This window comes from Sapajus apella, unplaced genomic scaffold (assembly GCF_009761245.1).
Source record: "Sapajus apella isolate SASKATOON/1434 unplaced genomic scaffold, GSC_monkey_1.0 scaffold43, whole genome shotgun sequence".
Classification (NCBI taxonomy): Eukaryota; Metazoa; Chordata; class Mammalia; order Primates; family Cebidae; genus Sapajus; species Sapajus apella.
Window position 1 is genome coordinate 16878729 of NW_022436983.1, and position 23327 is coordinate 16902055.

A 23327-nucleotide genomic window follows, 5' to 3' on the forward strand; every position below is an offset into this window, starting at 1 on the left:
CTCCACCTCCTGGGTTCAAGCAATTCTCCTGCTTCAGCCTCCTGAGTAGCTGGGATTACAGGCGTCCACCACCACACCCAGCGAATTTTTGTATTTTTAGTAGAAATGGGGTTTCACCTTCTTGGCCAGGCTGGTCTTGAACTCCTGACCTTGTGATCCACCCATCTCGGCCTCCCAAAGTGTTGGGATTACAGGCATGAGCCACCCCGCCCGGCCGTGTGCCCCTATTTCCACACCATCCCCAGGGCTTCAGGTGGGCAAGGGGCTCAGAGTTTACAGGTAGCCTGAGCCACTTTGGAGCCAGTTTTTCTGTTCAGGGCTTGACAGATAAAGTTCCCAGCTTCCAGAAGCTTCTGGAGATTCACACCCTTTGAGAAATAAGTTAGAGGAAGCGGTAAGTCATGGTAAGCCCTCAACACCAGGGAAAATATCAGCATGGACAGACAACTGTTGATACTTAAAAAGTAAAGATGAAGATAAACAGGGTTTTTCCCTTGACAGCGGGACACCAGCTACCAGTGAGCTCCTGTCTGTCTGGCACCTGGGTTATTCCTCTGACTCCTGCTCGCGTAAGATGCCCAGTCTGTATAATGGTTTGTAGTGCCACTACCAGGGCACAGATCCCATCAGTCTTGTTCAGTGCTCCCTCTTCAGAGCCTAGCACAGGGCCTGGTCCACAGAGGTAAAAAACTGATATTCAAGTGAGGATGGTAAGGCAGAGAGGGAAGAATAAAAACACCAACTGAAAGGGTCAGGCAGAAACCCTCTGTTCACAGAGTAGCTCATATTTGCTGATGTGCACTCCATGCTCTGTGCTAAGCATTCCACGTATCTTTTTTTTTTTGGAAACAGAGGTTTTGCTCGTTGCCCAGGCTGGAGTGCAGTGGCGCGATCTCAGCTCACTGTAACCTCTGCCTCCAGGGTTCAAGTGATTCTCCTGTCTCAGCCTCCCAAGTAGCTGAGGTTACAGGGTGCACCACCATGCCCATCTAATTTTTGTATTATTAGTAGAGACAGGGTTTCACCATGTTGGCCAGACTGGTCTCGAACTTTTGGCCTCAGGTGATCCACCTGCCTGGACTTCCCAAAGTGCTGGGATTACAGGTGTGAGCTACCATGCCTGGCCCTCTACATACGTTTTCTTACTTAATCCTCACAATGGCTCCATGAGACAGCTATTATTATTACCATTTCTTAGGTTCAGAGAGATGAAATAATGTGTCTGATTTCTCATAGCCTGTAAGTGGCAGGAGTAGGCTTTAAACCCAGTTCACTCTTACCCTCAAGCACAGATGCTATTCTGCTTCCATTTACCACTGAGGGCCCCAATGGACCCTGGCGGATCCCTGGCAAGCTAATGCTACTGTCCTTATTTTACATAGAATAAAACAAAGGGCAAGAGAGAACTGACTCGTTTCAGGTCATGAACGTGACCCTTTCCAGGGCCCCTTCTGTATTCCCTGGTACCTCCTAGGACTGAACTCTCAAAGTCACCCTGACACCCCAGCCTCCCTGTGGCCATGGGTGTGGCCTCACTCAACCCTACTCTCACAAACATTAAAACATTAGATCAAATATCCATAATCCCTGGTTCCCTTCCCCTCCTTTTTTTTTTTTTTTTTAAGAGACAGGGTCCTGCTCTTTCACCCAGGCTGGAGTACACTGGCAGGATCGTAGCTCACTGCAGCCTCAAACTCCTGGGCTCAAGTGACCCTCCAGCCTCAGCCTCTCAAAGTGCTGAGATTACAGGCATGAGCCACTGCGCGTGGCCAACCCTCTTCCTCTTTACTACTCAGCACCTTAGCCCCAAATACCCACATCCGCTTTTGTTCTCAGCTTCAGGCTGAGCCCTGGTCAGTTCAGGGCTGTCACCACCAGGGGGCGGATGGGCTTACCGTGTGAATGCCCAAGCCCTCTAACATGTAGACCAGGTCCTCGGTGGCCAAGTTTCCCAGTGCCCCCTGTGCATAGGGACAGCCTCCAAGTCCTGCCACAGACGAGTCCACGACACTCACTCCCATCTGGAAACATAAGGATGATGAAACACAGTTGTCACTGGGAACAAGAACCCACACAGCTGTGCCTTGCAAACCTCCCAATAGTCTGTTGCCTGAAATTCCAGAGTCATTCTTTCCTTTGGTGTTTGATTCTGTGGACACAGAAGTCCCACCGAAACAGACAGTGCTTCTTCTTTTAGTTTCTGTTTCACTATTTCCTCTGCCGGCAGTATCTTTCCTTTCTTGGTGGACTCTCACCTTTTAGGTTCCAGTCTAAAAGCCACCTGTTCAGGGAGACCTTTTCTGATCACCAGCCTAACCCACTCCCAAAGCTGAGATTTCAGGCCCCTGTTGTTTACTGTGGTTCATTAATTACTCCCCACCCCACCCCACCTCCGCTGCTTACACCCCACCACCTCCAGGCTGCTGTCACTCAGTCAGGGCCTCACCACACTACAGCCACATCCCATCTTCCCAGGTCAGTCGCTTCCTACTCTCCCACTCTCCCAGATGACTATTTCACTTTCTTCTCTCTTCTTAAACCTCTATCACCCACTTCCCCATCCCCATTCTCCCCATGCGCATTCTCATCCGCTTCTTTATGGAAAGAGATGGAATCAGAAGAGACTGTCTCCATTGACTCCCACCATCTCATCTACCCACCTGCCTGCATCTGGGCCTACAGACCCACTGTCCCTCATGCTGCCTGGGATGGACCCCGAGCCCCTAGCCAAGGCCAACCCCTCCACCTCAGCGTGAGGCCCATTCCCACCTGCTCCAGCATGTGTCCAGTAAGTCTCTCCTCTCTCTCCTGCAACCTGTTCCTCGCCTCCACTGGGTCATCCTCACACAGCAGCCTGCAATCTCTCCCATCTTTTATAAACCCTTTTTGGGACCCTCTAACCTCCCATTTCTTTGCTCCCATTCAAAGCAAAGTTCCTCAAAAGAGCTGTTCCCACTTAACATCTACCATTCTCACTTGAACCCATTCAAAACAGGTTTGAGTCCCCACAATTCCTCCACTGAAACAGCTCTAGTCACGGTTACTGGTGGCCTCCTTGTAGCTAAGTACAAAGGTCAAGTGGCCATCTTTGCACTTGACTCTCCGCATCATCTTGGACACCTCCTCCACGTGGCTTCAGGGCTCCACATCCCCCTGGTTTTCCTCCTATGGTGCTCTGGCCTCTTCTGAGGCCTCGATCCAGTCTTTGCTGGCTCTTCACCTCCCTGATCTCTGAAGGTTGGAGCCCTTACTGCTCATTCCTCAGACAGCTTCTCCATCTCCACTCGCTCCCAAGTAACTGCACCCAGGTTAACATACCTGCCTATAGATGTCTCAAGCTTCACAGATCAGAACGCAAACTCCTGAGATCCAGTCATGCACCTGTGCCCTCCAGGCTCCCTTGCCACGTCTCTCACCTGGATTGCTGTAGGTCCAAACTGGTTCTTCTGTCTTTGTCTTTCTACAGTGTATTCTCTATACAGCAGCCAGAGGAGCAGAGGAGCCTCTGTTTTTTTGAAAGGAGTTTTGCTCTATTGCCCAGGCTGGAGTGTAGTGGCATGATTTTGGCTCATTGCAACCTCTGCCTCTCAGGTTCAAGCAATTCTTGTGCCTCAGCCGCCCGAGTAGCTGGGATTACAGCTACTCCCCCGCCACTATGCCTGGCTAATTTTTTAGTAGAGACGGGGTTTCACCATGTTGGCCAGGCTGGTCTCGAACTCCAGACCTCAAGTGATCCATCTGCCTTGGCCACCAAAGTGCTGGGATTACAGGTATGAGCCACCATGCCCAGCCAAGGAGCCTCTTAAAGGGAACGTTTCAGATTATCTCCCTCCCTGCCCCTGCTAAAGACTCTCTGTTAGCTTCCCAGCTCAGTCTAAAACAGTCAAAGTCCTGCAAGGCCCCACCGGATATGGCCTTCTAACCCTGACATCTCTGCCCCTCTCCTCGGTCACACTGCTCCTGCCACATGCCTCCTCATGTTCCTCTTCCCCCAGGGCTTTGCGCCTGCTTTCCTGGATGGGGCTCCCCTCCCTTCCCCTCCCTGCTAGGGGTCTGCAGAACTCTCTCAGATGCTACCTTCTGAGTGAGGCCACTCTACAGGAAGACCTGGCACTCCCTTAACCTGCTTCATTTTTCTCCACAGTGCTTATGAGCACCTGCCCTGCTATATGCTTATTTATTATGTCTCATCTTGCTAGACTGTCAGCCTCATGAGATCAGGGCTCTGTTTTGGTCACAGCTGACTCCTCAATGCTGAGCGCAGAGCCTGGCACACAGAAGGAGTTAGGTTTTAACAGGTGAATAAATGGTCTTACAATTTGTTATTTACACACCTGTAATCTTCCATCCGTCTTCCCCACCCACCATGACATAAGCTCCCAGAGGGCAGGGACTGGGTCTTGTTTCTGTCATCTAAGTCAGCACTTAACCTGGCACATCAATCCATATTTCTCAGGGCAGGAAGAGGGAGGTCAGAGGAAGCTACTGCCAGACCTCACACAGCTCAACCTGTTCCCTGATAAATTTTATTTTTTTTTTTGAGACGGAGTTTCGCTCTTGTTACCCAGGCTGGAGTGCAATGGCGCGATCTTGGCTCACCGCAACCTCCGCCTCCTGGGTTCAGGCAATTCTCCTGCCTCAGCCTCCTGAGTAGCTGGGATTACAGGCACGCGCCACCATGCCCAGCTAATTTTTTGTATTTTTAGTAGAGACGGGGTTTCACCATGTTGACCAGGTTGGTCTCGATCTCTTGACCTCGTGATCCACCCGCCTCGGCCTCCCAAAGTGCTGGGATTACAGGCTTGAGCCACCGTGCCCGGCCTCCCTGATAAATTTTCAAAAAGGGGATTCTGAGACATCAGGTGCCATGAAACACAGAAGCACAGAGCAGCAGGAGTGTCCTGCGCCTGGTCAGGAAGAAGTTTTGCCTCAGACTCACCTCAGCTGTGCAGAAATCCCCTTTACCTGCCTGGCACGCCGTGGGAGAGGAAGTCACTCTCCCTACCTGCTTGGCCAGGAAACGCATGAGCTGAAGGAAAGCCCAGACGCAGGGCAGGGTGTCACAGTAAGCTGAGAAATGAGGGGACCACAGAGCTACCAACCTTACCCTTGACAGCCACAACTCTGAGGAAACAGCCCCAGAATGTAACAGACTCGCCTGATTCAGACATGAACCTCTAGGGGACAACTGAGAGGAAAAAAAGGTGGCTGGGACTGCCATCGCTACCCTAGAGATGGAAGGTTAGGTCAGTGCTATGGCAAGGTCAGACACTAACAATGCTCCTTCTATCCGGCTGCCAGCCAATGATCCCCCTTTTGGGCCAGCCCACGACAAGCAAACCTCAAGGGAAACCAAATCTGAGGTCTTAGCTCAATCCGTGGGAAGCGGCATTAAAGCCTCTCCCTCTGAGTGACCTCTGCTGGCCTCTGTACCTCCCGTCTCCTCACCTGCTTCCGCTACACACACGCGCACACTCACAACCCTGTATGTTGTATGAGTCCTCCCTGAACCCCCATCAGTCCTGAGGTGAAGTTCTGCCCAGTCACCTTTCGTCTTTCCTTGCCAGCGGCTTACTTTATGTCCTTCAAGCTTCGCTCAGGCCTCTTCTGCATATCCTCCCTGATCTCCTCAGCTGGGATGGGGCCCCTCTAGGCTTCCTGGGCCCTGTGCTTCTTTCCTTCATAGCATCTGTCGTAATGCAGCAGGATTACCATGTAACTCCCTTGACTGTCTCCCCAACACAGAGGTGTACACTTCACATCTGGGGATCACGACGACTGTGTCCACCATTGCCAGCCCAGGACCTGGCATACTGGCATCAGTAAATGTTTGCTGAGAGAATAAATGATAATAAGCTGTCCTGCCCACCACGACCTTTGGGAGAATGAGCATATGCCTTTGATTACCTGCAGGGCCATCAAGGTGTTGGCCAGGGCTTGGCCATAGGTGTCATGGCAGTGGACAGCCAGGGCAGCCAGAGGCACTTCCTGCATGACAGTAGACAGCATGTCTTTCATGGTCCCTGGGGTGCCCACACCAATGGTGTCCCCCAGGGAGATCTCATAACAGCCCATTGAGTACAGCTTCTTGGCGACCTAGGGAAGCAAGCAGGTACTTGGAGGATACAGAATCCATGAGCCAGGGGATCCAAGCACTCAGAAGCAGGGGGCCTGTGCCTGGGCAGAACACTTCTGTGTCTGCAAGTACTCAATTCCCACAGGATCACGTGCTCCTCACAACTCCGACTGGGAATGACGATCCTTATTCTATGATCAGGAGGCTGAGGCTTAAGGGGCAGAGCCAGCCACTGGAGCCAGCTCACAGTCCCGAGGCTCCAACTCCTGTTCTTTCTTCCCTGCCTGTGTCCCTCAGACTTCAGTCCTTCACTTACCACTGTCACATCAGACTGGCAGACCCAGGTGCTGGAATCAGTGAAGTTCATTCCTTTCATGTAGTTTTATCCTCAGCAATAAAATCCATGAAATTATGAGTCTGAGACGCTAGTTATATATTTTTTCTTTTTTCTTCTTTTTTTTGAGACAGGGTCTCACTGTCACTCAGGCTGGAGTGCAGTGGTGTGATCTCAGCTCACTGCAACCTCAGCCTCTCAGGCTCAAGCAATCCTCCCACCTCTGCCTCCCAAGCAGCTGAGACCAGAGGAGTGTGCCACCATGCCCGGGTAATAGTTACGATATATAAGGCCGGGCGTGGTGGCTCATGCCTGTAATCCAAGCACTTTGGAGGCCAAGGCAGGCAGATCACCTGAGGTCAGGAGTTCAAGACCAGCCTGACCAACACGATGAAACCTCGTTTAAAAAAAAAATTAATAATAGTTACATAATATGTAAACTATATATAATTTTTTTTTTGAGATGGAGTCTTGCTCTGTCGCTCAGGCTGGAGTGTAGTAGTGCAATCTCAGCTCACTGAAATCTCTGTCTCCTGTTTTCAAGAGTGTCTCCTGTCTCAGCCTCCCAAGTAGCTGGGATTATAGGCACCTGCCACCATGCCCCACTAATTTTTTGTATTTTTAGTAGATATGTGGTTTCGCCATGTTGGCCAGGCTGGTCTTGAACTACTGACCTCAGGTGATTCACACGATTCAGCCTCCCAAAGTGCTGGGATTACAGGCGTGAGCCACCACACCCAGCCAATAGTTATATTTTTTAATAGAGACACATCACTATTTAAATTTTTAGGAGCCCATTTGCACACCTCTAAAACCACTGCAAAATGGGAGCAGTATGCGCCTCACCCAAACCCAAGGAGCTGCTGCTGGCAAGGGGCTGCTGGACAAGGTACTGTGGGATGTGGCGGGGTTAGGGGACCAGAAGACACCAATGATCTGCTAGATAAATGAAATAGTGATGTCACTGCCCCCAATGGCCCTGCAGAGAGTGGGGCGGTAGTGGCTGGCCTTTAGGGGGTGGCAGGGTGCAGGGGAAGGAGCGGGCCTTTGAAATAATGAGATGCTGGGTTAAAGTCCTAGTTCTGCTGCTCACTAGCTGTGGGCCTTGGCAAGGAACTTAACTTTTCTGAGCTTCAATTTCTGCTTCTGAAAAATGGTGACGACCCTTTGGTCATATGGAGAGGACTGGTAGCAACTAAGGCTAAGACCTGGAGCGGGGCAGCATGCTCCTGCTCAAGGAACAGTTGCTACTGCTACCATCCCCCTATCTGGATGCCACCAAGTATCCTGGGAAGAAGCGGGCTTTGGATGGAGACAAAATGAGGTTTGAGACCTGAGTTCCGCATTTGTAACCTGTATGGCAAATTATTCAGTGTCAGTTTCCTCAACTATAAAAGGGAATAATAATACCAAATTTGTACAGTGGTTTTGGAGACTAAATGACGTAAGTTCTTGGGCTGGTCAAACACAATTCCTGTACTCTGTTCTTCTCAGCATTGACCTAGTGACTGTTGAGAGGGTGTCAGGGTTGTGGCCTTTCAATCACTGCAAGGAGCTGTGGGAACCCCTGGGTAAGGAGCCAGGATCCTCAGAGGATCACCTCAATTACCAGACTGGAAACTGAATTGGAGGTTTTCAGGCTGGGGTAGAGGCCAGGGACTTCAAGGACTACATGTCTGGCTAGAAGGGGGGCCTCCAGGGAGCAAGTACAGGGCTGTGCTCACATGGGATGGGGCGCTTACTGAAGGAGCTGGGTGAATGAATGAAATCAGGAACCTCCAGGAGAAGCGGGGGAGAGGAACCTCAGGAGTATGCGCTCAGGGGCAGACAAGGTGGCCAACCCTCACCAAACCCCCGACCCTGACACGTGCACACACCTCAGCTACTTTAGCCGGGGAGATCTTCCCTTCATAAGGGCAGCCAAGCACACAGGAGACGTACCTGTGGGAAGACAGAGGAGGAATGAGGTCAGTGTCCTGAGCCCTTTGGCCAGCAAGGCTGAGACAGGGCTGTTTAACAAATATTTCTGAGGCCGGGCGTGGTGGCTCAAGCCTGTAATCCCAGCACTTTGGGAGGCCGAGGCGGGTGGATCACGAGGTCAAGAGATCGAGACCACCCTGGTCAACATGGTGAAACCCCGTCTCTACTAAAAATACAAAAAATTAGCTGGGCATGGTGGTGTGTGCCTGTAATCCCAGCTACTCAGGAGGCTGAGGCAGGAGAATTGCCTGAACCCAGGAGGCGGAGGTTGCGGTGAGCCGAGATCGCGCCATTGCACTCCAGCCTGGGTAGCAAGAGCGAAACTCCGTCTCAAAAAAAAAAAAAAAAAAAAACAAATATTTCTGGTCAGTGTGCAATCAACAACTGCAGTTGGGCAAAGGGCAGGGTGGTACAAGTCAGTGCCAGGAGGTGGCAGTAGAGAGCCATGGCAGGAAATGGGAGGTACAAGGGACCTACAGTTGAGGAAGTAGGGGTTGCACAGGCCTCAGGAGAGGCAGCCAAGGATTTACAATAAAGCAGAGGAGAAACAGCTAGAGAGGGCAAGGAGAGCAAGCAGCTGGGTTGTAGGGTGGGGAGATGGAGCAGAACTACATGCCAAGGGAGCAGGGGCCAGTACTTCCAGGAAGAGACCAAGGACTGGGTGAAACCACACTCATTACAAGAGCTGAGTTGGATATGAGTCAGTAACAGGCTGGACTGGCCTGAGGACCAAGGAATGAGCTGCCCCAGGGAGTTGCTAGAGGATTCATTCATTCATTTATTCACCTGATGTTTACTGAGTTGCCTCTTATGCGCCAGGCACTGGGCATACAGCAGTGGGCAAGACTGATAAGGTTCCCGCGCTCTCAGAGCTTATCTCAAGTTAGGGAGACAGACGATAAAAAAGCAACCAAATAAGTAACAGAAAAAATCTCAGAAGTGATGTGCCGCAGAGCAAAGACGGGAAATGACGGAACAAGCAGAGGAGGCCAACTGTAGCGAGGGTCCAGGAAAGACCCCTCTGAGGGCAGGATGTTGAACCCAAGAGAAGGGGGGATCTGTGAGGAGCATTCCAGGCAAAGACAAGAGCCCAGGGAAAGCCTGGAGACAGAAGAGCCAGGGGTGTTCCAGGCAGAACAAAGGATAGCTGAGACAGAGAGAGCAAGGGGCAAAGAAGTACGAGATGAGAAGGTCAGCGAGGTGGGCACGGGTCTGATCATGGGTCTTGTGGGCTATGGTAAGGAGTGTGGATTTTGGATCTAGACGACTTCTATTCCCACCTGCCCTGTTGGAGCTGAGGTGTCTTTAAAACCCTTTAGAGTCAATCAAAGTATTCTGCATATTAAGAGGCATAATAAATGTTCAACAGATAAATAATTTCAGACTCAAAGATACCAGTGTACTTTTCCATTTTAATGCTCCCACTTATTCTCCAACCACTGCTGAGCAAGAGAAAGGTAAGTGAGATGCTGAGGAAGACAGAGATATGGGAGTCCGGCCAGTGTCACTGGAGCCCCCTGCTTCCCCATTCATCCACCTGCCCACCAGTGACTGGGTGCCCAACATCCTGAGGACAGGATTTTGAACCCATGAGAAGGGGGGATCTGTGTGCTAGGCCCTCAGCTGGGAGAGCAGAGCACCCAGGGACTGGGAGAGGTGAGGGCTTTGCCCTCATGGAGTGCATGGTCTAGTGAGGTGGGGCAGGCAGGGAATTTTAAAAGCAGCTAAGTGCTACATTAGAGGATGTCCAGACACTATGGGGTCCCAGAGAAGGGCGCTAACTCCAGCTGAAGGACTGGGGCAGCTCCTCAGAGGAACTGACTCCCACAGGAAGACCTGAAGGATGAGCAGGAGTTATCCCCGAGAAGCATGATGATGTGGAGGAAGTGTTTTTTTTTTTGGAGACAGAGTCTCACTCTTTCGCCCATGCTGGAGTGCAGTGGCATGATTTTGGCTCACTTTAGCCTGGATCTCCCAGGCTCAGGGGATCCTCCCATCTTAGTTTCCCAAGTAGCTGGGACTACAGACACATCCCGCCACACCTAGGTTTTTTTTTTTGTAGAGATAGGGTTTCATCATGTTGCCCAGGCTGGTCACAAACTCCTGAGCTCAAGCGACCCACCCACCTTGGCCTCCCTAGGAAGGGTGTTCTGAGTCCACAGAAAGCACATGCAGGCCGGGCGCGGTGGCTCACGCCTGTAATCCCAGCACTTTGGGAGGCCGAGGCAGGTGGATCACGAGGTCAAGAGATCGAGACCATCCTGGTCAACATGGTGAAACCCCGTCTCTACTAAAAATACAAAAAATTAGCCGGGCATGGTGGCGCGTGCCTGTAGTCCCAGCTGCTCAGGAGGCTGAGGCAGGAGAATTGCCTGAACCCAGGAGGCGGAGGTTGCGGTGAGCCGAGATCGCGCCATTGCACTCCAGCCTGGGTAACAAGAGCGAAACTCCGTCTCAAAAAAAAAAAAAAAGAAAGCACATGCAAAGGCCCAGAGGCAAGAGAGAGTGGAGGCATGTGACAAACAGAAAGAAGTTCTAGTTGGGCTGGAGTGTACCATGCAGAGGAAGCAGGGGCCAGAAGGGAATGTGAATATTAGGGCTACAGAAAATAGCTGGGACCAAATCATGCAGGGTCTTGTAAACCTCATTAAAAAGTCTGCACTTGGATAGTCACTGAAAGGTTTTTAATCAGGAGGGATGTGATCAGATGTGTACTTTTGCGTTTTTGTTTTGTTTTGTTTTTTGAAACAGAGTCTTGTTCTGTCACCCAGGCTGGAATGCAGTGGCACTGATTTTGGTTCACTGCAACCTCTGCCTTCTGGGTTCAAGTGATTCTCCTGCCTCAGCCTCCTGAGTAGCTGGGATTACAGGCATGTGCCACCACACCCAGCTATTTTTGTACTTTTAGTAGAGACAGGGTTTCACCATGTTGGCCAGGCTGGTCTCTAACTCCTGATCTCAGGTGATCTGCTCGCCTTGGCCTCCCAAAGTGCTGGGATTATAGGAGTGAGCCCGGCCCAGATGGGCATTTTTGAAAGATCATTCTGGCCACAATTTTTTTTTTTGAGACAAGAGTCTTGCTCTGTGGCCCAGGCTGGAGTACAGTGGAATGATCTCAGCTCGCTGCAACCTCCATCTTCCAGGTTCAAGTGACTCTCCTGCCTCAGCCTCCTGAGTAGCTGGACTTACAGGTACCCACCACCATGCCCAGTTAATTTTTGTATTTTTAATAGAGATAGTGTTTCACCGTGTTGGCCAGGCTGGTCTCAAACTCCTGACCTCAGGTGATCCATACACCTTGCCCTCCCAAAGTGCTGGGATTACAGATGTGAGCTACTGCACCTGGCCTCTGGCTTCAATTTGCACAGCAGTGTGACCTTACAGAAGACTATTCACTGGACCTCAGTTTTGTCATTTATGAAGTGGGGATAACCTACTCCCTGCTGGGCTATCGTGAGGTTATTACAGATAATACACAGTCCCTGGAACTACTGATATTAGAGATCTGATGTTGGAAACTTAGAAGCCTCGGGGGATGTGTGAAGAGCTAGTGTTAACGCCAGGACTCAACTGACCTCCACAAACCCCAATTAGCGTCCTGTCCTACTAGATTCCTCTAGCATGACAGCAGTGCTGCTATCATGGCTCACTGCAGCCTCAAACTCCTGGACTCAAGCCATCCTCTGCCTCAGTCTCGCAAGTTGCCAGGCACGTGCTATCACAGTCAGCTGGTGAATGGACCCAAAACTCAGGTTTGAGAGAAAGTACTTGGCTAGGATGTCTTCTGACCATGCTTACTTGGAAAAAGGTGTCTAGGTGTGGAGCTTGGGCTGCCTCCACCCAGGATAAGAAGTTTCTGGCAGGAGGACCACTTGAGTCTGAGTCTACATTCCAGAACGGTACAGAAGAAAAGATACCAATGTGCTCTGACTCACCCTCGCACAGAAATATTGGCTGACCGGGCTGCCTTCAAGACTGCATCAAACCACTGAAAACTCTCCTCTGTGGAACAGTTGATGTTCTTCTTGAGGAAGAGCTCTGAGGCAGCTCCAGTGATGGCCACTTCCTTGGCTCCAGCAGCAACCTGCCAACATCCAGGTGAACTCCTTTCAGCACTCTTCTCTTTAAAGAACACTGACACAGAGTGGCAAAAAAATTTTTTTTTTTTTTTTTTTTTTTTTGAGATGGAGTCTCATTCTGTCACCCAGGCTGGAGTGCAGTGGTGCGATCCTGGCTCACTGCAACCTCCGCCTTCCATGTTCAAGCAATTCTCCTGCCTCAGCCTCCTGAGTCGCTGGGATTAAAGGCACATGCCACCACACCCAGTTAATTATTTTGTATTTTTAGTAGAGACAGGGTTTTACCATATTGGCCAGGATGGTCTGGAACTCCTGACCTTGTGATCTGCCTGCCTCAGCCTCCCAAAGTGCTAGGATTATAGGTGTGAGCCACTGCGCCCGGCCAAAAAACTTTTCTTAAGGTAAATTTGATGTTATGTGAATGTTGTGGGTTAAATTGTGCCCTCCTAAAAAGATATGATGAAGAACTAAAACCCAGCAACTCAGAATGTGACCTTATTTGGAAACAGTCATTGCAGATAAAATGAATTAAGATGAAGCCGTACTGGAATAGGGTGGGCTCCTACTCTCATAGGACTGGTGACCTTAAAAAAAGATGGCCACGTGAAGACACAGAGACCCAGAGAAGATGGCCCTGGGAAGATGGGGGCAGAGACTGGAGAGATGCATCTACAAGCCAGGCAATGCCAAGGACTGCCAGCCACCACCAGACCCCAGCAGAGAGGCACAGAACAGGTTCACCCAGAGGCCTCAGACGGAACCAATGCTGCTGACACCTTGATTTAGGACTTCTGGCCTCCAGAACTGTGAGAGAATACATTCCTGTTATTTTAAACCACCCAGTTTGTAGTGCTTTCTTATAGTAGCACTAGGAAATAAACACAGTAAAATTCTCTCAATTAAAAAAAACAACAACTTTGACTTTCCCCAAGGAAATCACCACCACCCCATCACCACCCTGGAAGTCACTCTTGAGAAAAAAGCTTTTTTTTTCCTCTTGTTCTGTCACCCAGGCTTGATGACTGCCCTTCAAGATTTCAGTGTGGTCAGCCATCTAGGAACCAAGAGACATTGCCAAGTCATCACCAAGAGCAGGCAGAGTTCAGTGGTGCTATCATGGCTCACCGTAGCCTCAAACTCCTGGTCTCAAGCCATCCTTTGCCTAAGCCTCCTGAGTAGCTAGGACTATGGGTGCAGGCCATCACGGTCAGCTAACTAAATTTTTTTCTTTTTTTTTTGGTAGAGACAAGTCTCCTTATGTTGCTCAGGCTGGTCTCAAGCTTCTGGCCTCAAGCTAATCTGTTTCTTCAGCCTCCCAAAGTGTTAGGAGTATAGATGTGAGCCACTGTGCCCAGCCAAAAAAAAGCTTTTGGCCTAAATGCATAAGCAACATCTCCAAAGATGTTCTTGTCTAAAATTATAAGGAAGTTGGCAGATGCCAGCAACTACTGTTGAAACCCTTGTGGAGAACTTGGTTACCTTTCTCTAAAGAAGTGATTAATCAAAAGAGCTAACATTTATCAAGCAGTTACCTTTTATCAGGCTCTTGCTAAGCAATGTACATGCATCCTATCTTCTGAAATGCTCCCAATTTCAGGTACTATCATTAGCCCTAGTTTATAGGCTTGTCAACAGAGTAGTGAGTGGCAGGGCCAGGTCTGCCCCAGGGTCTGGCTGACACACAAGTGTTCAGATGGACATCCCAGGACAGGGGACTGAGGCCCCAAGTCAAAGCAGGGACCAATGCCATCAATCTCATTTCAGGAGCTCCACCAACAAGCTATCCTCTTACCGCTGCCTCAAAGCCTTTCAAATTTGGGACCAGGACTGGGTAGTTGATGCCAGGAAACTTCTGAATGCCCTTCAAGACTTCAGTGTGGTCAGCCATCTAGGAACCAAGAGACATTGCCAAGTTATCACCAAGAGCAGGCAGAGTTCAGTTAGAGAAAACCTTTTCATCACAAAACCTCTGTTCTCCAGAACTCTTAGATAATAATTCCTTCTGCAGAGCTAAGTCTCCCCAATACTTTTACTGTTTGTTTGACTGCTGATGGGCCAGAAGGGCCCTTGGTTTGGATGAGATCCCAATTTCTCCATATGGCCCATACTTCCAGCTTTACCTATGCAGAAACAGCAGGAATACTACCACCAGCCATTTATTGAGAACGTACTCTGGGCCAGGCACTGAGCTCAGCTCTGTGTTAAACGCCCATTTTGTAACAGGAAGTTTCTTCTCCACTTAACTATCTTTGTGAAACAGGTGTTGTCAGTCCTCCTCTTTTACAAACAAAGAAACTACATAGAGGTTTTAGACTTTAGCGCTAGAAGAAGTCATCTCTAACATGGAGAAGGGAAAGGCCTTAGCAATGTCACTGAGAAAGTCAGAGCAGAGCCAAGACAGGACCCAAGGGCCTGAATCCCCCAGGTCATGTTCTTTTGCTGCAACACAGTGCTATGAATCACCTGAGACCTCTCAAAGCCAGGGGCTTGGAAACCTATGTTGTCAACTTCTACTTGCTTCAAAGGCAAATGCAAAACTTTTCATCCCTGGAGAAAGGCCTCTTACTGAGGGTTAGGGCTCACCTGGGGAACCCACTTAGGAGACACAAAGCTGGTGGCTTCTATAACAGAGAGTCCTGTTTCAGAAAGCATGTCTATCAGCTTGATTTTCACTGGTGTAGGTATGATATTCTATAGTGGAGAAAGAATCACCAGGTCAGCAAAGTTAGTAGTAAAACAGCCTCAGAATGCAGTGCTTGTTAGTTCAAAACTACAGATAATTTTTTGCAGTGGATGCAGCTTCTCACCAGAAAAGGAGTTATTTACATAGAAACATTTTTCTGCCATGTAGGCTTTGCCTTCAGTAAATGTGTGTTAATTTATAATCCCTTCATAAACAAATTGAGAGCAATGTGCGATGGCCTAAAAGGGCAGAGATGACTAACCCTCTGGGGGGTATGGGATGGGGCCCCCAAAGTATCACACCCTTCTTTCTTCTGTCTGCCAACTGGCATAGGACTTCAGCCTCATGTGTTCAGCATATAGCTTCTTTCTCTTCCTCCCCACCATATCCAGTCGCTCACCAGATTCTATGGATTCCTCTTTCCAAATATACCATCATTATCCTGTATCATGGTATCACACCACTAACTCATCCTACACAAGAATCCTCCTAAAACGCAGCCTCCAATCTTTCATTCTCTTGCATCAAAAGCTTTCTATAGCTCCCCAGTACTTACAGGATTAGACAAAAAATTCTAAGAACTCCAAGTCCAGCCAGACACAGTGGCTCACGCCTGTAATCCCAGCACTTTGAGAGGCTTAGGTGGGTAGATTACTTAAGTTTAGCAGTTTAAGACCAGCCTGGATAACATGACGAAACTATGTCTCTATAAAAAATACAGAAATTAGCCAGGCATGGTGGCACGTGCCTGTGATCCAGCTATTCAGGAGGCTGAGGTGGGAGGATTGCTAGAGCCCAGGACGTCAAGGATGCAGTAAGCCATGATTGTGCCACTGCAGTGGGTGACACAGAGCAAGAAACCTGTCTCAAACAAAAAGAACACACATAAAAAAACTCCAGGTACTTCTTGCTAGGTCCTCCCCTCACCTGCCTTCTTCAGTTTCTCTCCCACTACTCTAACTTAATCTATGGCACAATTTTTTTTTTTTTTTTTTTTTTGAGATGGAGACTTGCTTTGTTGTCCAGGTTGGAGTACAGTGGTGCAATCTCAGCTCACTGCAACCTCTGGCCTCCCAGGTTCAAGCGATTCTCCTGCCTCAGCCTCCAGAGTAGCTGGGACTACATGCGAATGCCACCACACCCAGCTCATTTATTTTAGTTTCACCATGTTGGCCAGGCTGGTCTCAAACTCCTGACCTCAGGCGATCTGCCTACCTCAGCCTCCTAAAACACCAGGATTACAGGCCTGAACCACTGCGCCTGGTCTGACAAATAATGTTTGAAAACCCTCCATGTTCCAGCCATTGTGCTAGGTGCTGGGGATATAGTGGTAAGCAGAACAGATGGGATTCTGCCCTCCTGAAACTTACACACTATTGTTTCCAACAAGCACGCACTATTAAAGCTAGGGTGGACATGCTAAAAACAAGAAAGAAAAAGAAAGAAAAAGAAAAAGCTTTTCTGGACCGGGCGTGGTAGCTCAAGCCTGTAATCCTAGCACTTTGGGAGGCCGAGGTGGGTAGATCACCTGAGGTCAGGAGTTCAAGACCAGCCTGGCCATCATGGTGAAACCCCATCTTTAAAAAAAGAAAAGAAAAAGCTTTTCTTATTGAAAAAATAATCAGTATATGATTCTTTCAGAAAAACATGCCCAAAACAAAAGAAAACTACCATTAGAACCTTCCAGTGACAACATTATTAAAACCCTCGTGTGTAGCTTTCTAGATCTGTGCAGTCCAACATGTCACTGGTCACATGTGGTTATTTAAATTTAATTAAAATGTTTAAAAATAAAAATTCAAGGCCGGGCGCGGTGGCTCAAGCCTGTAATCCCAGCACTTTGGGAGGCCGAGGCGGGTGGATCACGAGGTCAAGAGATCGAGACCATCCTGGTCAGCATGGTGAAACCCCGTCTCTACTAAAAATACAAAAAATTAGCTGGGCATGGTGGTGTGTGCCTGTAATCCCAGCTACTCAGGAGGCTGAGGCAGGAGAATTGCCTGAACCCAGGAGGCGGAGGTTGCGGTGAGCCGAGATCGCGCCATTGCACTCCAGCCTGGGTAACAAGAGCGAAACTCCGTCTCGAAAAAAAAAATAAATAAATAAATAAAATAAAATAAAAATTCAATTCCTCAGTCACACTAGCCACATGTCAAGTTCTCAAGGGCCACTTGGGTCTGGTGGCCATCACATGGAAAAGCTCAGGTCTAGAATATTTCCATCTTCGCAGAAAGTTCCATGGGAAGTGTTGGTCTAGATCCTAGTCTGTATAAATGCTCCCATATGCATGTAAACTTTTTTCTTACATAAAAGTGTTAAGATTAAAAGCTACATGGCCAGGCACAGCGGCTCACGCCTGTAATCCCAGCACTTTGGGAGGCCAAGGCGGGTGGATCACCTGAGGTCAGGAGTTCGAGACCAGCCTGGCCAAGCTGGTGAAACCCTGTCTCTACTAAAAATACAAACATTAGCTGGGCGTGGTAGTGGGTGCTTGTAATCCCAGCTACTCAGGAGGCTGAGGCAGAAGGACCACTTGAACCTGGGAGGTGGGGGCTGCAGTGAGCCGAGACTGCGCCACTGCACTCCAGCTTGGGTGACAGAGGGCGACTCCGTTTCAAAAAAAAAAAAAATACATATATATATATATACACACACACACACACACAAACGTGCGTGCATGCAGTATATGTTTTTTTTTTTTTTTTTTTTTTGGGGGGTGGAGTTTCGCTCTTGTTCCCCAAGCTGGAGTGCAAGGGCGCGATCTCGGCTCACCGCAACCTCCGCCTCCTGGGTTCAGGCAATTCTCCTGCCTCAGCCTCCTGAGTCGCTGGGATTACAGGCACGTGCCACCATGCCCAGCTAATTTTTTGTAGTTTTAGTAGAGACGGGGTTTCACCGTGTTGACCAGGATGGTCTCGATCTCTTGACCTCGTGATCCACCCGCCTCGGCCTCCCAAAGTGCTGCGATTACAGGCTTGAGCCACCGCGCCCGGCCCGCAGTATATGTTTTTGTTTGGAGACAGAATTGTGCTTTCCAAACAAACCAGTACGGTGGCGTGATCTTGGCTCACTGTAACCTCTCCCTCCTGGGTTCTTGTGCATCAGCCTCAGTAGCTGAGGTGTGTGCCACCATGACCAGCTATTTTTTTTTTTTCTTTTTCAGTAGAGACAGGGTTTCACCATAATGGCCAGGCTGGTTTCAAACTCCCAGCTTCAAGTGACCCACTGCCTCAGCCTCCTAAAGTGCTGGGATTACAAGCATGAGCCACCACCATACCCGGCCACACACACTACTTTATAACCTGCTTGAGCCACTTAATATACACCTATATTATTGATGGCTTCATATATCTCATTTTATAAAAAGTCCATAATGTATCTAACCCAATTTTCCTCATACTAAACATTTAGGTTGTTTCTAACTGTTCTGCTCTTACCAGCAGGTTCATAAGGAACACCCCCAAGGTTAAATCTCTGCATTTGGTCTTACTACCCCACCCCACTGGGCTGTGGACCTGGGGACACCAAACCTGTTGCACCACCATTCAATTTAATGTTTGTTTTTTTTTTTTTTGGTTGTTGTTTTTAAATAAAATGGAGTCTTGCTGTGTTGCCCAGACTCATCCCAAACTCCTGGGCTCAAGCCATCCTCCCACCTCAGCCTCCCAAGTAATTAGGAATTACAGGCATGAGTCACCAACCCAGCTTGCCCCACCATTTTAGATCATTTAACTGTCACAGGTGCGTGTCCCTGTCTGGCCTCCTCTTCTCTTCCCTAACTCGTGCAGAGGAATCACGTCTTGCATAGCTCTGTCCACTGCCATGGCACCTACTACATGGAATACTCAAAGCAAATGCTTGAAAAACCTTTTTTGGCTCATTTCCATCTTTACCTTTTCATTTTGTAGTCCATCTCGGGGACCAACTTCCACAATTTTCACCCGCTTTGGTAAAGTGCCCATAGATGAGGTGCTGACCTTTGGTTTAAAAGAGGAAACAAAAAGTATGAGGAAGAGATTGCCATAATTCCCAGGAAGACCAATATGAAAGAATGGATCTATTTTCGCTAATAATGAGACAAGAAGAAATATTTCTCACCATTTAAGTCACATTTGGTCTGTTTCAGAATTAAGAACAAAAAGAATATTTCACTTAGTAACAGGAACAAGCAAGAGATTCATGCTCCCATTACAGGTTCTCCCTGAAATTCAGACTCATTTTCTACTGCCTACCTGACAGCTCTATTTACATCTCTCCAATGTAGCCATCCCGAAACAGAACTCTAATTTCTCCTAAAGCCTGGCTGACTCCATCCTTTCCATCTCCATAAAAGGCATCACACGTATCCTATTGCTTAAGCCAGAACTTGATTCATCCCTTTCACCTATTCACCATGGCTTATAGGACTCTATATGCTGCTGTATGTACATTAGAAGTAGTTTTATTTTTATTTATTTATTTATTTATTTTTGAGACGGAGTTTTGCTCTTGTTACCCAGGCTGCAGTGCAATGGCGCGATCTCGGCTCACCGCAACCTCCGCCTCCTGGGTTCAGGCAATTCTCCTGCCTCAGCCTCCTGAGTAGCTGGGATTACAGGCACGTGCCACCAGGCCCAGCTGATTTTTTGTATTTTTAGTAGAGACGGGGTTTTACCATGTTGACCAGGATGGTCTCGATCTCTTGACTTCGTGATCCACCCGCCTCGGCCTCCCAAAGTGCTAGGATTACAGGCGTGAGCCACCACGCCTGGCTATTTTTTTTTAAAGATGGAGTTTCACCATGTTGGTCAGGCTGGTCTTGAACTCCTGACCTCAGGTGATCCACCCGCCTTGGCCTCCAAAGTGCTTGGATTACAGGCGTGAGCCACCACACCTGGCCAGAAGTAGTTTTAAAAGGCCAGGCATTGCCATGCATGGTGGCTCATGCCTGTAATCCCAGCACTTTGGGAGGCTGCGCTGGCAGATCACTTGATGTCAGGAGTTCAAGACCATCCTGACCAACATTGTGAAACACTGTCTCTACTGAAAATACAAAACTTAGCCAGGCTCAGTTTTGTATTGGTGGTGGTGGGTGTCTAATTCCAGCTACTCAGGAGGCTGAGGCAGGAGAATCGCTTGAACCCAGGACGCAGAAGTTACAGTGAGCTGAGATCGCATGACTGTACTCGATCTCATCTTATCTTGGGGGACAGAGCAAGACTCCATCTCAAAAAAAAGAAAGAAAGGAAGAAAAGAAAAAGGCCGGGCGAGGTGGCCGTAATCCCAACACGCCCGTAATCCCAACACTTAGGGAGGCCAAGGCAGGCCTTCGAGACCAGCCTAGCCAACATAAAGAAATCCTATCTCTACTAAAAATATAAAAATTAGCCAGGTGTGGTGGCATGGACCCATAGTCCCAGCTACTCAAGAGGCTGAGGTGGGAGGACTGCTTGAGCCCAGAAGGTCCAGGCTGCAGTGAGCCATGATTGTGCTCTACAATGATTGTCCCACTACACTCCAGTTTGGGCAACAGAGCCAGACTCTGTCTCAAAAAAAAAAAATAAAATAAAATAAAAATTAAGTGACTCTATACGTCACTTGATCCTTTCTAATTAAAAAAAAAGAAAAGACTCTGTATGAGTTAGCTCCTGCTGACCTCCTGAAATCATCATTTGCCCCTACTGTTCCACTCCCAACCTCCACCCAACAGGTGGCTAAGCTCCCTGCCTTCTCTCTCACAGCAGGGCTTCACGCTGCCCCAAGGCTCCTGATCTGGCGCTTTTTTTTTTTTTTAAACCTAGCTCTTATCACATCTCTCTCTCTCATCTTTCAGTCTCAGGGAGGCTTCCTCTGACCACCCTTTGCAAAGCTGCCACTCCTCCCATTCCCATTATTTTCTATATCAGAGCTGTAATTATTTTCTTCAAAGCATGATAAAGAATGTCTACTCTGTCAGGCGCAGTGGCTCATGCCTGTAATCCCAACACTTTGGAAGGCTGAGGTGGGCAGATCACAAGGTCAGGAGATCGAGACCATCCTGGCTAATACAGTGAAACCCCGTCTCTACTAAAAATACAAAAAATTAGATAGGCATGGTAGCAGGTGACTGTAATCCCAGCTACTCAGGAGGCTGAGGCAGGAGAATTGCTTGAACCTGGGAGGCAAAGGTTGCAGTGAGCCGAGATCGTATGACTGCACTACAGACTGGGCAACAGAGCAAGATTCCATCTCAAAAAAAAAAAGAAAAGAAAAGAAATAGGGGCACTCACAGATAATTCATGGATGGGGACATGGCACTGTGTTTGGTACAAAGTAGGTACTCATTAAAGTTATTAAAATAACAAATAAACCATGAAGGACACAGCTGTCCCAGAAGAGAGCAATTACTGAATGTGGGGAGGAGTAGTCAGTCCTGGACTTTTCAGGGTATGGGCGAGATGCAGGAGGGCTCTATTCTGCTACAGTCATAGGCTGGGTGATGACAAGAATGGGTCTAAGGGGAAATGACACCCCCAGAAGCTGAAGACATTTTTTACAAAATGTCTTGTCTCCTCTACATAAAGCCTGCTCCAAATCTTAGTCTTCCCTATGAAGTAACACAAGACTTCTTTTTCCTCTTTCCTCTACCTGTCTTCATACCATAACTCTTCAAATCAACTTTGTTTTACAGATTTAATCTGGAAAAATATGGGGCAAAGAGGGAGGCACACTGTGCAATCTGCTAAGGATCTCAACCCCCTGAAGTCCCCAGGAATTCCCTGCTAGGAAGCAGCTGGAACATGAACAACTCACCTAACTGGCCTTGTTTTTAGCCAACAAGGCTTCTTAGAGACTGAGGCGATGAGCCACTAAATTTCATGAAGTAAACAGGCTATATTGGAAAGTCCCTGCAACTTCAATCTCCAACAGGGATGTTCAGCCTCTGCTGGTACATCACCCTAAAACTATCTCACTGGAATGTAAGTTTCATGAGACAGGGATTTTGTTTTATTCAATGCTGTATTTCTAAGGCCCTAGGGCATAATACGCACTCAATAAATAATGGTTGAGTGTTGCTGAAAGAATCTAAAACCTGCTTCCAAGTTGCTTGTTTTAGAACATTAGAAGCCCCATTCTACTTCCTTCCCTGTAACAGCTCTTTGCATAACAATTCACTTTTTTTTTTTTTTTTTTTTTTGAGACAGAGTCTCGCTTTGTTGCCCGGGCTGGAGTGCAGTGGTATGATCTCAACTCACTGTAACCTCCGCATCCCTGGTTCAAGCAATTCTCTTGCCCCAGCCTCCTGAGTAGCTGGTATTACAGGCGCCTGCCACCACACCTGGCTAATTTTTGTATTTTTAGTAGAGACGGGGTTTCATCAGTTGGTCAGGTTGGTCTCGAACTCCTGACCTCAGGTGATCCACCTGTCTTGGCCTCTCCAGTGAGCCATCGCACCTGGCCACAATTCACATTTTTTAAACAGTTAATATTTGCCAGGCACATAAAAGAGCCATTACATATTAACCATATTAACCCATACTGCCCTCTCAACAATCTTATCAGGTAGGAACTATCATCATCCCCATTTTACTGCAATAAATCTAAGGCAAAAAGAGATTAAGTAACTCTCCCTAGGTGACAGGCAGAGCTAGTCACTGAGGCTGTGTCTAAGCCTGCCAGTGTAGCTGCAGAGCTCAAGCTCCTAACCTCCAGGCCATTGTTGCCTCCTTACCACCGTTTGGTCCACAGTCTTCTCTTCTTCTGGTTACAATCCCGTAACTTCTCTGTAAAGTTCTGCTCAAAGAGGATTCCCCCTAACCACACAAGTACTGTGCCACAGTGTGCTGAGATATGGTGTACCTACATCAATATCAACAGCGAATACTGACTAAACCTAGTGTTAAACTACAGTCATCACAACCTCAAGGCAGGGACAATTATTATGCCAGCTCTGTAGGAGAAGAAGAAACTGAGCCTCAGAGCAATTACCCAAAAACTACAGTTAAAAAGTGACAGAGCTTGGACTTCAGAGCAATTACCCAAAAATCACAGTTAGAAAGTGACAGATGCCGGGCGCGGTGGCTCAAGCCTGTAATCCCAGCACTTTGGGAGGCCGAGGCGGGTGGATCACGAGGTCAAGAGATCGAGACCATCCTGGTCAACATGGTGAAACCCCGTCTCTACTAAAAATACAAAAAATTAGCTGGGATTACAGGC

At 48.4% G+C, this 23327-nt stretch overlaps 1 protein-coding gene across 1 annotated transcript in view; it reads right to left on the reverse strand.

Moving 5' to 3' along the window:
- Positions 1-118: 118 nt before the first annotated feature.
- The window catches only part of HMGCL (3-hydroxy-3-methylglutaryl-CoA lyase), a 25104-nt gene continuing 1895 nt past the window's right edge, over positions 119-23327 (reverse strand). The window contains exons 2-9 of the mRNA XM_032300788.1: positions 19046-19129; positions 15053-15160; positions 14262-14357; positions 12326-12474; positions 8288-8351; positions 5908-6096; positions 1896-2021; positions 119-368 (exon numbers count right to left, since the gene is read on the reverse strand). Of these exons, the coding sequence (XP_032156679.1) occupies positions 267-368; positions 1896-2021; positions 5908-6096; positions 8288-8351; positions 12326-12474; positions 14262-14357; positions 15053-15160; positions 19046-19129 (918 nt within the window). The 3' untranslated portion in view covers positions 119-266. The remainder of the gene's footprint in view (positions 369-1895; positions 2022-5907; positions 6097-8287; positions 8352-12325; positions 12475-14261; positions 14358-15052; positions 15161-19045; positions 19130-23327) is intronic.